General features: G+C 39.4%; 1 protein-coding gene across 1 annotated transcript in view; it reads right to left on the reverse strand.

Moving 5' to 3' along the window:
* The window catches only part of ACTR6 (actin related protein 6), a 57,055-nt gene that overhangs the window by 39,262 nt on the left and 897 nt on the right, over positions 1–16,896 (reverse strand). The window contains exon 2 of the mRNA XM_030215152.1: positions 6,998–7,115. Coding sequence (XP_030071012.1) covers positions 6,998–7,115 — 118 coding nt within the window. The remainder of the gene's footprint in view (positions 1–6,997; positions 7,116–16,896) is intronic.

A 16,896-nucleotide genomic window follows, 5' to 3' on the forward strand; every position in this document is an offset into this window, starting at 1 on the left:
GAACAACTAATTAAGAAACTTCAGACCGCCCAGAACACAGCAAGACTTATCTTTGGTAAATCAAAATTTGAATCCGCCAGGCCCCTTCGTGAAAAATTACACTGGCTCCCCATCAAGGAACGTATTGCCTTTAAGGTTTGCACCTTGGTTCATAGGATTGTTTACGGAGACGTTCCAGGATACATGTTAAATTTAAGAGATTTACCACCTAGAAACAGTTCCAGTTCTTCCCGATCCTATTTAAATTTACATTACCCAGATTGCTATGGCCTAAAATACAAATCTACCTATGCATCCAGTTTCTCCTTCATTGGCTCACAGCTATGGAATGCATTGCCCAAATTCTTAAAATCAACTCAGAACCATCTAAATTTCAGGAAATTACTGAAGACATCCTTATTCCAGAAGGCTTATCCTCCAGACTCAACTTAAGTTACTGCTTTTTTTGTCACAGCAAAATTTTTGGACCTTATTGATCTTTTATTATCTCTTATTATCTTTGTTGTTTTATACGATACCTATACAATCACTACCTTACTTTACATTGTTTAACTGTATTTTACTGAACTGTAGTCTGCCCTACGGTATTGTGTAAGCCACATTGAGCCTGCGACTAGTGGGAAAATGTGGGGTATAAATGTGTTAAATAAATAAATGTCCCTTGTGTACCTGATGCAAGCCTCTTAGGAGGGATGACCACTTCCTGCATCTGTGGTTACCACCACCCAATCAAGAGTTAAAAATTTCTAACCTGCTTAAACCTAAGCAGCTTACATCACAAAACATACATAACATGAAAATATAAAACAATCAACAAATCCCCAATTAAAACATTAAAAAACAAAAAAAGAATTTTTCACAATACTTCCACTTATACATATCCAAACAACAACTTATAGCGTTACCTATAACGGAAATCCTGGACAAAAAAATAAGTCTTCAATTTTTTCTTAAATTGTTGCAAGGTAGTGCTGAGCCTTAAATACCCAGGTAGCGGATTCAAGATGGCGTTCAAGCAGGACGTGTGACATAGACGCTCCTGAAAATCCTCTTACCTTAAGCCTTATCTTCGTTGAATTATGCTGAAAAGGAAAGGGAAGCCAAGGGGACTACCCCTCCCGAAGCCGATTCCTCCCTTACCTGGACAGCAGTCTATGGCTACATTTTTTGTTTCAACTCCAAACGCGGACGTTTCCGCTAGCGGGGAAAGGAAGAGCCCCGCTCAGGAGAGCGAATTATCGCTCAGTCCGCTGGGACCCTTGACCCCGACGCCGCCGCGTGCACCCGGAACTGCAGTACCAAAACCCGATAGTGAGGTGGTTTCGAAGGAGTGGCGCGCTCCGGAGGTAGCAGCGACGCCCGATGTGAACCAGGGGCTGGCGCCGGGAACCCAGAGATTACTAGGTACAGCAACTGGGGAAACCAGTGTGGAATCGCCGATAACAGCTGAGCAGGAAGCTATTTCCCGCGCTTTAGCGATCCAACCTCTGGTGAAACCCCAAGAAGTATCGCTGGAGTCGATTTGGATGGCGTTAGAATCTCTTCACAAGGTCTGTACCTCGTTTGTTACTGTCTCCTTGAATAATGCCTCACAGATAAACTTTTTGAAAAACCAGACTGAGGGGTTAAAGATAAGGCAAGCAGACTTGGAAATACAAATTGGAAAAGTATCTCAACAACAAGCTCAAATTTCAGGTGACCGTATACTAATCCACAGGAAATTAGAAAATATGGAAAATCAAACAAGGAACCTGAACTTAAGGTTATTAAACTTTCCAAAATCCAAATTTGTAGCCCCCAAGGATATGTTCGCCAAATTTTTAAAGGAGGTATATAATTATCCTGAACAATCACTTCCCCCACTGCAAAAAATTTATTACTTGGAAACAAAAGCTCCTTTGCAGCAAGATATTCCTAAACAGGCTACTTTACATGAATCATTGGATCTAACAAACCTTCTTGAACAGTCTATAGACAACACCGAGACTAAGGCAACCTTAATTGTAACGTTTGTCTTTTTACAAGATAAAGAATCTTTGATGAGACTTTATTTTAAAAATGTTCACCGGGTATTTAAAGGAAGCAAAGTCTCAGTGTTTCCAGATATTGCCCGTTGGACCCAACAGAGGCGGAAGAAATTCCTGGATATGAAACAGGAATCTGCTAGCTTAGGGGCTGTTTTCTAATTACGTTTTCCTTGTAAATGTATTTTGATATTCAAGGAGAAGAAATATATATTTTTTGAACCTGAACAATTGAGATCATTCCTTGATATGAAAAGAGACTAGACCTTAATTCAAATAAGAGTCCCGCAAATGTATTAAAGGGAACCACTGTTTGATTTGTGTTATATATTATTTCTTATTATACCAACTTCCTTTGGTTATAACCATCTTGAATCCATTCTTCTAGAGGACTATAAACCCAATTTGGAAAAGACTTTCTTTGTAGAATATTTCCTTAATTTTTATGTATCTAAAATGGGTGTATCTGTTCAAAGAATGTATCTTTGTATTAACTTTAAAATGATAAAGAATTAAAAAGAAAAAAAAAATACCCAGGTAGCTTATTCCAAAGCAACGGTCCAGCAATAGAGAATGTAGCTTGCCTAGTCTCCACATACTCCTGGTTTCTACATATGGCGACTACGGTTGCGTTCATAAATCAGTACACACAGCCAATTTGTGGGCACAACTTAATGAGCCAATCAGTACCAATAATTAGCTGCTAACAAGCAATTGGTGTTAATTGGGAGTACACGAACATCATATTCTATAACAATGTGTGCGTAACTCCTATAGTGTGTAATTTCAAGGGGGTGTGTTTAGGGGGCGTACCTATGAGTTATGCACATTTTTATGGAATATGCCCAATCCACGCATAATATAGCCACTGGCATTACACCTGGTTTCAGCAGGTGTAAATGCAGACACCTTAAGTTAGGCACAGATTACGAACTACTCTATAAAGTGTGGATACCTTTTATAGATTAGTGCTCGATGCATTATTTTTTACGTGCCAATTTTACAGCACAATTTAGTGAACCTAGTCCATAATGTACCAAAGATGGTACAGAAATCTTTTGTGAAGTCTCAGATCAAAGTTGTCTTGAGGCTCTATATAACTGCTGCTTGTGAGAAATAGAAGGGCACAGCGGAACAAACTGTTTTATACAGAAGTGTCAACATTTTATATTCCAATGGTAACCAATATAACTGTTGTAACCCAGGTGATACACGCTCAAATTTACCACAACCCAAGATAAGTCTCACTGCTGCATTCTGATTACCTGCAAAGCCTTGCAGCATGTTTTGGCTATACTTAAAATACAATGCATTGCAGCGATTAAGTCTTGTCAGTATCAAAATTTGTACTACCATTCGAAAATCATATGCATTCAACATGGGTCTCAATCGACTAATCACTTCCATTTGAAAGGAGGATGATCTCACTACCTGTTCAAACTGTTTCTGCATCGTTAAACATGAGTTAAAGATCACTCCCAAACATCTGATGTACTGCCTAACAGGTATATACACCTGAGGGATCATCGCCTTCTCCCAAGCTCACCTTCCTCCAAGGGTTCTCTCAGGATATAGGCACTGAAGCCTCAGATGTAACTTTTGAGAGTGCTGTGGAAAGTACCAAAAGGAAATCTCCATTCCCTAAATGCTCCGACACTGCTTTGAAAACCGCCTGTAATCATGAAGGTACAAAGAGTGATTCAAACATTCTGATCCCTTTGAGATTCTTTCATTAAACAAGCATTGTAGAGTAACAAAAATTCTGAAGAAAATGGCACCCCTGTTCCCAGGGGGCCCCCCAAAGCCTTTCTAGATCCTATAAGGGTTTTCCTTAAGAACCCAAATTCTGTGAAAGCCTCCATATTATTTGACCCTTAGCCACCGGAGAATAAGGAGTCAAAATGGACACCATTCCCACACTCTCTGACTGAAAGTTGTGGGACTGCAAAGCTACGGATGGGAGCTATCCCTGAGCTTAAAAGCAGCTGTTCCTTTTCTGATGTTTACCAAAACCAGTATATCTGAGTGAGGAAGGCAGCTTAAGCAACAAGTACTGCACTGTTCTGACGCATGTGCTACAGCCTCCATGTTGCCTGAAAATGTAGCTGTGTTAAACTGCTCAGGCACTGCAGTGTACAAATATTAAAGATGCAGCATGAAAACCGCTGGCTGAAGTGTTGTTCCCAGCATAATACTACATTCAGGCAAAGCTGTGAAGTTGGAACAGGAAGCAATTCCAGCTTCAAAATTAAACAGAAAAAAAAAATTACAACTTTTTTGTTCAGGTTCTTTATTCAAACTTCAAATAAATATATTGTGTGCTCTATATTAGTCCTAATTTTGTGCATAAAGAAACAGTCTACATTTCCATAATTAATCAAATTTATCTTAGATTTATTAAAAATATATAATACTAGGAGTCAGAGTCAAAGGTTTGGTGTACCAACTCTACAGCACTGCACTCAGGTAACTGCCCCCCTTCCTCCGCCAACATCAGCTGCCTGTTTGAAGAGGCAGCGCCAGTCTTGTTGATTCCAATTTGATAGAAAAAAAAAGTTAAAAGATTTTTTTTTTTAATAAATAAAGGTAAGCCGACTGGAGGGGGAGAGGGGAGACTCAAAAGAGTATTCTTCTACTCAAAGGAAAAACAAGTCTCGTGTGTGTGTGTGTTTTATTTTTTTTATTTGAACAACCTCCCCGCTAGTAACCAGTTCTCCAACTGGTCCAAGATCTGCTATCCACTGGAACAGAGAAAATACTGAGAACCTAATGCTGCACAGTGCCCTAGTGGCACTTAACCCTCCATTGCCCCAGGTACAAAATAAGTACTTGCATATAATATGTAAACCACTTTGATTGTAACCACAGAAAGACGGTATATCAAATCCCATCTCCTTCCCCTAATTGGGCAAAAGCAGGACTTTATTTCTATCTCCATCTGATGGCAAATGGGCATAACTCACAGATTCTGGTCTGGTGAAGACAAGGAATCAAGACAAACTCACCCACATATGCTTCTTTTCTTTTTACATGCAATTCAAATACTTCTGCTGTCTCTCAGATTTAACAAAATGTAAAAATCTCTGTGTGGGCGATTCCAGTCCAGAGTCAACTCAAAGGGGCCCTTTTACTAAGCTGCACTAAAAAGTGGCCTGTGCTGTGACTAACAAGTGGGTTTCCTCACACGCTGAGGCCACTTTTAGCACGGTTGTAAAATGTCCGCATTTCCTATTTCTCCCATTAATGGCCACACACTAATTTCCCAATTAGTGCGTGAGCCCTTACCAACACCTATTTTGTAGGCAGTAAGGGCTCATGTGCTAATCGGTTGGCTTGCAGAAATGTAGCTGCGATAACCAATTAGTGCTGGGCACACCTACTCTCCACCCCCCCACCCCCAACATGCCCCCAGAGTTAAAAAGTATTTTTTAGTGCATGGGAAACACAAGCAGATCCGAAAACTACCACGGGAAGCCTGAGCATGCTCCACAGTATGCATTTTACTGCAGGTAAGCACATGTTACTCATTACCACAGCTTAGTAAATGGGCCCCAAAATGACTAAGCTTTTAGAAGACTAGAAAGCCACAGAAAATCTTTCTGGCTCCCAATGCCACCAAAGTGTAATCAAAGGCACAGCTAATTTAAGCCTATGTTTACTAAGGTGCGCTATGGGCACGTCAGCGTTTTTAACAGGCATAAATGGTTTATACACGCTAAATAATAACGCGCCCATAGAAATGTATAGGCGCGTTAGCATTTAATGCGTCTTAAATTTAAGGGCGCGTTAGAAACGCTAACGCACCTTAGTAAACATACCCCTTAGACAATTACTAATTCTATCTGACATCCTGGAATGTTAATGTCATAACAAAACTATGTAAGCCACATTGAGCCTGCAAATAGGTGGGAAAATGTGGGATACAAATGCAATAAATAACTAAGGGGTGCTAAAGATTACTTTTCTCCTCCCAAGGCTCTCACAGCCAGGTATAGAAAAAACGGGGGGGGGGGGGGGAAGAGGGGGACAATCAGTATAACTTTGGCATCAGAGAAGTCTATATGTCTTTCTTTTTGAAAAAATTTTTCTTTCAAGGTTTTTGAGACTAATGTGGTAAAAGGTGATAGAGCAGATTGGTTTGTTCAGTATAGGATTCCTGAAGTATTTTCCTCCTTAATTAGACTATATGAATTAAATATTAAAACTTAAGAAAATGTTTATTAAATATTAGCACATGCTAATGTGCATTTGCTGCCAACATATCCATGTTATTCCTATGGACACAGAAGCATGCAGAACTTACTAAATGATAGCACATGCTAATGTCCGTTAGCAAAATGTCTCTTGCTGATTTAATTGGAGGGAAATTTGATTCTCTATTACATCTGTTTCATTTTGAGTTAGCGTTCATACTCGGCAATTACAGTTAAGACCTTGGCTACTATCAAATTATTTCTCACCCAACAGGATCTGCCATGAAGGATGGGAGAGGAGTGCAGTCTTATATTAATAGCTGCTGTTTCCATATATCAGATTCTATGTGCAGGCCAAGGTTAAGGCACAGGCAAACTAAGAAAGTGCCTGGAGCCCCAATGTTTAGGAGGGGTCCTCAAAGATCTGCCTTTGATAACTCTAAATTGGAAGATTTTGCCCCGAGAAGTCAGCTTCCGGAAAAAATAAGAATGGAGGTGGGAGAAAAGCCTGTTGCATTATCCTCTAGTCAGCAGAAGTCAGCATACAATGTTTATTTACTACTACTTCCCTCTGTGGATTTTTCTCTACAACCTGACCACAAGGGTCCAGTTTGTGGGAGTTTTTATTTTCTTTTTTAAAGTATATTTGTATTACTACAATAGCCCAACACACTTGTTTACCTAGTGCCCCACCAAAGAATTAATCCTGCCCTGGCTTTGTAAGAGATAGCTAATACAAGAATAAACATTGCCATCATTCTACACTGTAAAACTATTTACCTTTTGATAGGGAAGAATATAAAAAAGACCAGAGGGATCTTTTACTTCATCAATCTGATTAGCTGTAAAAGTTTTCAGACGAGCAGTCTTCGATCTGAACTGGCAGTTGGGGATTACACTGTAAAAACAAAGAAAATCAACTATATATGATATTGCATGAGACATTTTGTAGAGCCTGCTATAACATCCAATTGGAGACTGTCTACACTAAAGCATACTGTCACATATATACAGTTTCACTAGTTCAGGCAAATTTTCAACTCAATAAAAATGTTGATTTTTTTTATCCCTCTGTCAAGAAAAGGCATATTGTACACAATTTATCTAATTGTACTGTATATCAGCATGTTATAAATTCAAAGGATTGCAACAATCAATATTGTATCAGGGCCAACATGGTTTCCCTGCTTCTAAGGAAGCTGTGTTCTCATCCTTTTATTTGTAACTTGATTGGGGTAGGTGTGTCTGTCTGTTAGGCATGTTTCTGTCCGATTGGCCCTGCTGGAGCCAGCCCAGAAAGCAAGAGTTTATCCAAGGAGTTGACCTCAAAAGTACAGCCTCAGGTTAGTCTGTTTTTCTTCTTCCAGCACAGCCGTCATTCTGCATACACTCAAAGCAAACAAACCCTATTTTATTTTTGTTACATTTGTACCCCGCGCTTTCCCACTCATGGCAGGCTCAATGCAGCTTACATGGGGCAATGGAGGGTTAAGTGACTTGCCCAGAGTCACAAGGAGCTGCCTGTGCCTGAAGTGGGAATCGAACTCAGTTCCTCTATGAGCTGATGCATCCACATTGTCATTCTTTATTGTTGGTAGCATTTTTATTTAATCTCACTTATACTTTCAAACATACCAGCTTGTACAGCATATGGATGTACACAGAGGCAGTATAACAGAATAACTTTTCATAGGTAGTGTAGTAATTTGTTATAAATCGTAATCAGTGTGTCATTTGGAGGGGCTGGTTAGAAGGACACTAGTATGTGTTATATTCATGCAGAGATTTTTTTCTCCTGGTAAATAGCCACTAAATCAGACATCATGTTATGAGAATCGGATGCTCAACATTCAGAGTTTCTATTTATCTACTTATTTATGACAGTTATATCCCACATCAAACATGAATTAGGTTGAAACCTGGGCGCATTTAAAATCTTTTTTTTTTCCTGTGCCTAGATCAAAAGAGAAAGATAGTTTGTGGGAACTTGCCCTTTTTGTTTTGTGGAATGCCGTGGTATATTATAAAAATGCACTAAATATTCTTTATTACTACTATTTAAAAGAGAGATATTCAATAATGAGGGCAGAGTTACCTTCATGCAGAAGTCCAGAGTCAGTCTAAATGTGTCATTTATTTCTTCACATCAGTTTTCAACAGAATTTTCTCAGTTATTACCCAAATGCAAACACAATTATAATGTTAATGAATAAGTTTGGGATGTTATCATATTACTAGTAAAACATGCCCATTTGTGGCGCAAATGAAACGGGCGCTAGCACGGTTTTCCTCCCGAACCCCCCCTCCCTACTTACCCCTTCAGCATTGTGAAAGCACTGACCGCCATTGTTGCGGACCTCGTCAACGCACGCCACCTTCAATCTGCTGAGTCGTTGGTTGTGAAGCCACTGACGCCATTGCTCCGCCCTCGACGTCATCACGTTTGACGCGAGGGCAGGGCCCCAAAACAGTGATTTCGGTGGCTTCACCACCACGAACCCTTCCAACCGGAAGGAAGTGCCTGGAGGACCTGACAGTGACGTCAGTGTCCTCAGAATGTTGAGGGTGAGTTTTATTATATAGGAATCTGTCTCACTGTATTTCCAGTTTTGGCACAATATAAGTCATCACAAGGACAAAATGTAAGAAAACCAATGTATTGCATTAGTTAGGTGTAAATAAATGAGAGATCTGCCTGAAAGAAAATATTTATTTTTATTATTTTGACTTGTGAAAACCACTTGTCCCTGAAACATGCTCAAATCAGAATAATCAGTTTGTACAAAAGAGATGAAGTGCCCTAATGAGTTTAATTTTACTTCCAATCTTTATAACACCAAACTTCCCAAGGCAGATTACAACAACAGTTATGAACCCTTCAGAAAACAGGTTATCCTCACTGAAATTTGGCCATGTACTGTATTGTATAGAACAGTGTAGAAAAATGAACACAAAATACAGCCTTCATTAGTGCCGTTTACACCAGCTACAATAATTTTTGAAGCTGTTTTAGTGATACTCAGTTTTTATTTAATGATATTTATATCTACATATGGGACGCTTTCAAATAAATTAAAAAGCTGTCAAATAAGTAAAAAATATATATTTTGTCCTCCACCTTTTAACACACTTCCTATCCAACTAGAACAGCTTTTGAGTTTTTACAGATTATTTCTAATAATCTTTTACTATTGCTTTCAATAGTGTTTGCTGTTTTAGGTGTACTTGTGACTCCGCCTACTGCCAGCAAGTTAGAAATCTACAGGCTAAGGCTTCAACCTATATAATGGGCTAGATAGCCTTGTACCATTTCCTATTCTCAATCTAACCTCCTTGGGTTTACCCAAGGAGGTTTGATAACAGGAAACGGAATAAAGCCAGTAGATGGAGTTTGTCACCCTATAATTTCATTTTTTTTTTTGGTGTACCAAGATGGCAGCAGCTGCATTGGGGAGAATTAAAACCTCTATGGGTGGAGACCGGTTTCAGCCTTGTGACATTATGCCGTCTCCTGTTATCAAACCTCCTTGGGTTTATCTGCCTAGTTTCTGGGCTAGACCACTTATGTGTTTTGGGCTACTTGTATTTCTTTGTCCATGTCCTGTGATTCCAGTTAATCTTGAATCTACTGTCCTTGTCCAATTTACTCTTAGACTTCTTGTTTGTGCTTACTTCTATGGACTGTACTTCATATTCTCTGTCTACTTATGGATTCCCTGCAAAGGGTGAGTGAAGGAAATGTGACCATTATATCAAAGACCTGTGTACATTCAACCAGTGTGTCGTGAATTGTCTGTGCTCACTTCTATGGACTATACTTCATATTTTCTGTCTACTTATGGATTTCCTGCAAAAGGTGAGTGAAGGAAATGTGTCCATTATATCAAAGACTTGTGTACATTGAACCAGTATGTTCTGAAAAGTTAAAGTGAAGATTAAGCTTGCCTTTAATCGGCACTATGGTATGCACAATTTCCTTTAAGAGGGACAATTCTTGTGACAATCCATACCCTATCTTCATAAATTGCAATAATCATCCATTTTTATTTATTTCATGCAAGCTGTAACTTATGTCTTTGTCCTAGTCTCTTGTTTTGAGTTTGCTTGATTGACTTTTGTTTGATTGGTTATGTACATGACAAATAAATACAAATTTTTTTTTTTCTTTTGACCAGTGAAAGGTACAGCAGAAGCTTTAAAGCAGTATGGACGTGTCTGGTCTGTTTCGCTGCTAATATGCCGTGCCGTTTTGAAAGACCTTCTTGGATCTTTTTTTGTCACTGCTGAGAGTATTAGTTTGACCCCCCCCCCCCCCCCCCAAGGCAGGTGCAGTATACACCGAAACACGGCCCATGTCGGGTCAGTTGAATTAAAGAACTCTCCATTGTTCGACTCTCGACGGCCCTTTTGTGCTTTTTTTGCTGATTAAAATGTATAGGCCATACATCTATCATGTACCATGCAGCATACAAAAGAATAAGTCACAAAACAAAACAGTATGACACCCAGGATCCCCAAATCTCAGTCCTGCACACTCGTACTATACCAAAGGACTTCACAAGCAAAAACTGTTGGAATGTATTGTATTTTTACATGCATTGCCTGTCACCTATTATTTCTCTGTGATTACTCTGTGACCTCTGATGTGAATTACTTAGAGAGGTCACATAGCTATGCAACTTCCTGTGGGGGTTAGACACAGCAGATGCAGCACATGGAGCACATGGAGCTCATGATCTCTCCTAACCTGAGAGGATCTATGGTGGTGTGAGCATCCATTACCATCTAAGCACATGGAAGGAGCTGATAATACAAATGTATAGTAATATGTATATATAAGCCTGTCTGATTATAATCTAACTACAAACTGTGAGTAAACAGATGTTTTGTTACTTCAACTTTAAAGTGACTCAGCAGTGAATTATTCAGGGGTGAATGAGAGAGAGATGAAGAAAGAAATTAACATTTCTAAAGCTGAAGCTGTGTGTACTAAAATCTGCTAATTATTTACTACAAATAATCCAACAAAAGGGTTATGGGCCCAGGGCCAGGAATTGAAAAAGAAGAGAAATATTACCAGGCAAAAAAAAAAAAAGGCCACATTTTTCTCTTAAGTTTTAAAGGAAAGATTCAGTCTGTCTCTCTCCCCCCCCACACAGCAGACAGAAGGCTAAGAAAATGGCTGAGGGAAGAAATTCACCATTTTTCTATTCTCTCAAGGTGCCTAGATTAACTGAGTTTAATTATCAGCAGTGGGAACTAAGATTCATATGTCTCCTTCGAGCAAAAGGATTAAATATATGCTTAGACCAAGACAGAACAGCTGAAAATATGGCTGAATGGGACAATGCAAACTATTATGTGAAGTGCATGCTTTTGGAAGCTCTCTCAGAGAAACAAGCCATATTAGTGGAGGGAAAAGATACACCAAAGGACATTTTATATAAACTGAGAACTATGTATGCAACTACATATGCAAAGCAGCAACCAATTTGGTTGGCAGAGTTGAATGAAACCAAATTAAGGGATAAAAGTAAATGTAATGATCACATTATGCATCTTATGTCTTCATTTCAAAAGTTAGAACTTTCTGGAATTCCCATGTGTGATGCATTGAAAAGAGCATTTCTTTTTACCTCACTATCAAAGAAGTTTGATGTTTTTAGGTCTGTAAATGAGGCCATTGAAGGGCAATCTTTTGAACAGGCAACATCAAAACTAAGGCAGGAATGCATAATAAATGATTCTGAGGAGATGTGTTCTCAAAGTCAGTCAGAGAGAAATGAAACAAATTTCTTGGCAAAGAACAGAGGAAGGCGGAGCTATGGGAAAACTCCACCCAAGGGCAAGCTGATTTGCTACTCATGTGGAAAGGAGGGACATGTATCTAAATGGTGTAAGGAAACACAAAACACTCCCTCTAGCTCACCTAAGCCAATGGAACTAAAGAATTTTCAAACCAGGAAATGTATGAAGGACAAAGATAAACACAAGGGCTTTCTAATGGCAGAAAAATCTTTGACTATGGTAAATAATAATTCAAATGAAAGTACTTGGATTTTGGATTCAGGGAGCACATGCCATTTAACCAATTGTAAAGATTTCTTTCAGGAAATGTGTCCAGAGGAAGGTATTCTTAAAACTGCAAACGCAGGGACTGCTAAGATCCAAGCAAAAGGTATTGGATTCTTAAAATGCAAAGTGTCTAATGAAGTTAAAGAAATTCCTGTAAGTGATGTCTTGTATATTCCCCAAGCAGTTTGCAATATGCTTAGTGTATCTACATTAGATAAGAAGGGATTTGTGATTCATTTTGAAAACAGTAAGTGCACAATCTCTAAAAATGATGAAGTGTATGCTGAAGCTTTTATGCATAATGATGTTTATAAACTGAGCATTTCAGGTGAAGCCTCACATATGGCGCAAGTAAGGAAGAATGATGGTAAATGTAGTCTGGAAATCTGGCATCGCCGCCTGGGACATCGTGATTCTAAGGTGATCCAGGATCTTTACAGTAAGCAACTGGCCACCGGCATTCAGATAAGTGCAGATGCTGGTAAAATGGAGAAATGCATAGACTGTGTTACTCAAAAAGGTATGAGACCCTCATTTCCTGCATACACAGGAAATAGGAGTAATAAAGTACTGGACTTAATACACAGTGACTTATGTGGACCGTTTAATATCCCATCATTGGGAAATAACAGATTTGTGCTAATATTCTTGGATGATTTCTCTAGATATTGTGTGGCCTATTTGCTGAAAGAAAAAAGTCAAGTCACAGACATGCTGAAGAAATACGTAGCCATGGTGAGCAATAAATTTGAAAGAAAACCAAAGGTTCTTCAGACCGACAATGGTGGTGAGTTCACTTCACAAAGCATGCGCACATTTCTAGAACAAGAAGGCATTCAGCATATCACAACAGTAGCTTATACACCAGAGCAAAATTCTGTTGCAGAGAGAAAATTTAGGTCACTTGTGGAAATGACCAGATGTATGCTGTCAGATAGCAATCTCCCTAAAAGACTATGGGGGGAAGCCATTCTCACAGCAGTGTACCTACAAAACAGAATGCCAACTAAAGGCGCTGAGCGCACACCACATGAGACATGGCATGGTAGGAAGCCAAACCTGTCACACATAAGAACATTTGGAAGTACAGCATATGCTCATGTACCAAAGCAAAGAAGGCATAAGCTGGATTCAACAACAGAAAGGGGCATTTTAGTTGGCTATGCTCCAGGACACAAAGGATATAGAATTTTGAATCTGAAAACTGGCATTGTTGGCATAAGACATGTTACATATTTTGATGAAAACAAAAGGGTTGATAAAGGCTGGATTATCCCAGATGAGCCTTATCATCCAGAATATGAAACTAGAACAATAATAGACATGCCAGTGTATATAAATGCCATACCAAGGCAGATGTCTGAAAGCAACTCATCTGTATCTAACGAGGAACAGACAGAGGAAACAGACACAGAAAGGATCATTGAAGAAGACAGTACAGTTGGAGAAGGGGAATCAATTGGAGAAGAACTCTCAGATTTAGAGGATGCAGAAAGGTCAGACCAACCTGTTGTCAGACGCTCATCCAGGGAAAACAAAGGTGTTCCACCCCCAAGACTGTCTTACCTAACAAAGTCAGCAGAAGCTCAAGAGCCCTTAACATGGGATGAGATTGAGAAAATGCCAGCAGAAGAAGCTGCTGAATGGCATAAAGCTGCACAAGAAGAAATTGATGCATTGGATAAAAATAATACTTGGATTCTTACAAAATTACCTCCTGGCAAGAAAGCTATAGGATGCAAATGGGTATTCAAGTTAAAAAGGAATGCACAAGGAAAAGTGGAAAGGTATAAAGCCAGATTAGTGGCAAAGGGATATCTTCAAAAATATGGAGAAGATTTTGATGAAGTGTTTGCACCTGTAGTGAAACACACGACAATCAGAACACTTCTGAGCATTGCAGTCTCAAAAGGCATGCAAGTCAACCACATTGATGTGAAAACAGCATTTCTTCACGGAGAAATAACTGAAGACTTGTACATGGAACAGCCAACAGGTTTCATAAATACAAAACAAAGACAGCTAGTGTGTAAATTAAACAAAGGTCTTTATGGATTAAAGCAAAGTGCAAAATGTTGGAATGAAAAATTGCATGAAATATTGACAAATTTAGGATTTAAGCAAGGTGAAGCAGATAAATGCTTGTACACTAGGTGCAGAAATGGACAATATGCATACATTTTTAGCTTTTGTTGATGATCTGCTCATTGCAAGCAAAAGTGAGCAAGAGTACAAGGACATTGTAAAATGTTTAAACCACAATGTTGAGATAAAAGAACTTGGTAATGTGTCATACTATCTTGGTATAGAAATTGAGAAACAAAATGATGGTTCTTATCTTCTAAGCCAGAAGCAGAAAATAAATGAGCTTATTGAAAGTTTAGGTATGCAAGATGCCCAAGTTGTAAGCACTCCCATGATCACTGATTTTCTGAAGGATGAAACAGTAAGAGAACCTTTACCAGATAACATCCAATATAGATCAGCCATAGGTAAGCTTTTATATCTAGCTACCACATACAGGGCTGATATAGCAAATGCAGTAGGAATTTTGAGCAGAAGGGTCAGCTCACCTACCAAATCAGATTGGACTGCAGTTAAAAGGATGGTAAGGTATTTAAAGGGTACCATTGATTGTAAATTAAAGATTTCAGCCAATAGTAATCCAAAACTAATATGTTACTGTGATTCAGATTGGGCAGGGGATCATTCTGATTATAAATCCACAAGTGGATATGTGTTTATGTATGGAAATGTACAAATTTCATGGGCCAGTCATAAACAAAGTATTGTGAGTTTGTCTTCTACAGAAGCTGAATACGTGGCTGTATCGGAAGCGTGCAGAGAACTGATATGGATTGAAAAACTTTTGCTGGATTTTGGAATAGCTGAAAAGAGACCAATCCAGATAATGGAAGATAATCAGAGCTGCATCCGACTGTCACAGAATGACAAGGTTCAGTCACGCACCAAGCACATCGCAACGAAATACCACAACGTGCGAGAGTTGGCGAAAGAAGGGGTCATCAGTCTACACTATTGTCACACCAGTGAGATGACAGCTGACATTATGACCAAACCGTTACCCAGAGAACATTTTGTGAATCTGCGTATAAAGCTTGGACTTTGTATGAATAAATAATTGCATGACAGTTATGCATGAGAAGGGGTTTGTTGGAATGTATTGTATTTTTACATGCATTGCCTGTCACCTATTATTTCTCTGTGATTACTCTGTGACCTCTGATGTGAATTACTTAGAGAGGTCACATAGCTATGCAACTTCCTGTGGGGGTTAGACACAGCAGATGCAGCACATGGAGCACATGGAGCTCATGATCTCTCCTAACCTGAGAGGATCTATGGTGGTGTGAGCATCCATTACCATCTAAGCACATGGAAGGAGCTGATAATACAAATGTATAGTAATATGTATATATAAGCCTGTCTGATTATAATCTAACTACAAACTGTGAGTAAACAGATGTTTTGTTACTTCAACTTTAAAGTGACTCAGCAGTGAATTATTCAGGGGTGAATGAGAGAGAGATGAAGAAAGAAATTAACATTTCTAAAGCTGAAGCTGTGTGTACTAAAATCTGCTAATTATTTACTACAAATAATCCAACAAAAACTCCTTCAGCATTTTGTTTCACAACACAACCTGTTTGGTAAAAAGTAGTTTAACACACTATATTCAAATCTATCTCAAACACAGGAGGAATTGTCAAGCACCTTTTACCTGCCAAACGGAAAACTACACGAGCCTCACACATCACATACTAGAAATATAATCATAAAATCCAAACAGAAACAAGATTAATAATGTCCCATACATTAATATTCAAATTCTGCTCATACATGAAGGTCCACGAGAGCACTGCGAGCATGGCTGCGTTTAACATGGCAGAAGCGACATGCAATGCTTGGACCAATGCTCCACCCTCCAAGGCCAGAAGTGAGTTGGGCTGGAGTCAGGAGGCCTCCTAGCAGACATCACTGATGATGCCATCATGACGTCTCATACAGCTACTGGAAAACAGCCTGTTGGAGGGTGGAGCAGTCCAGAACCGGGCTTTGGGCAACATTTAAATTGCCCATTTCCCTGGGCTTTCCCCTCTTTGACCCCAACAAAAGCTTCCCGCCCTCCCACCCTCTCCCTTTGTTGATGCAACCTGCAAGCAGAAGATGTCATTTGCTAAAAGTCAGTGGGGCTCTGTTAGTAACTAGCCTTGATCACCTGAATCACTGTTGCTTGTGCTCTGTCACAGTTGTGGAAGCACCCAAGCCCATAAGCATGCATATGGGAATGGCAGACATTTAACGGTTTGTGGGCCACCGGAAGACAAGACCAAGACCTACACTGGTGTCAGCATTTACACCCCTCCAGACTTTGCCCCTTCTGTCTCGCTGCACCCTACGCCTGGAATAGACTTCCTGAGCTTCTACGTCTTGCCCCATCCTTGACCATCTTTAAATCTAGATTGAAAGCCCAACCCTTTAACATTGCTTTTGACTTGTAACCACTCGCCCCCACCTACCCTCCTCTCCTCTTTCCTCTACACATTAATTGATTTGCTTGCTTTATTTTTGTGTATTAGATT

This window comes from Microcaecilia unicolor, chromosome 9 (genome assembly GCF_901765095.1).
Source record: "Microcaecilia unicolor chromosome 9, aMicUni1.1, whole genome shotgun sequence".
NCBI classification, from domain to species: domain Eukaryota; kingdom Metazoa; phylum Chordata; class Amphibia; order Gymnophiona; family Siphonopidae; genus Microcaecilia; species Microcaecilia unicolor.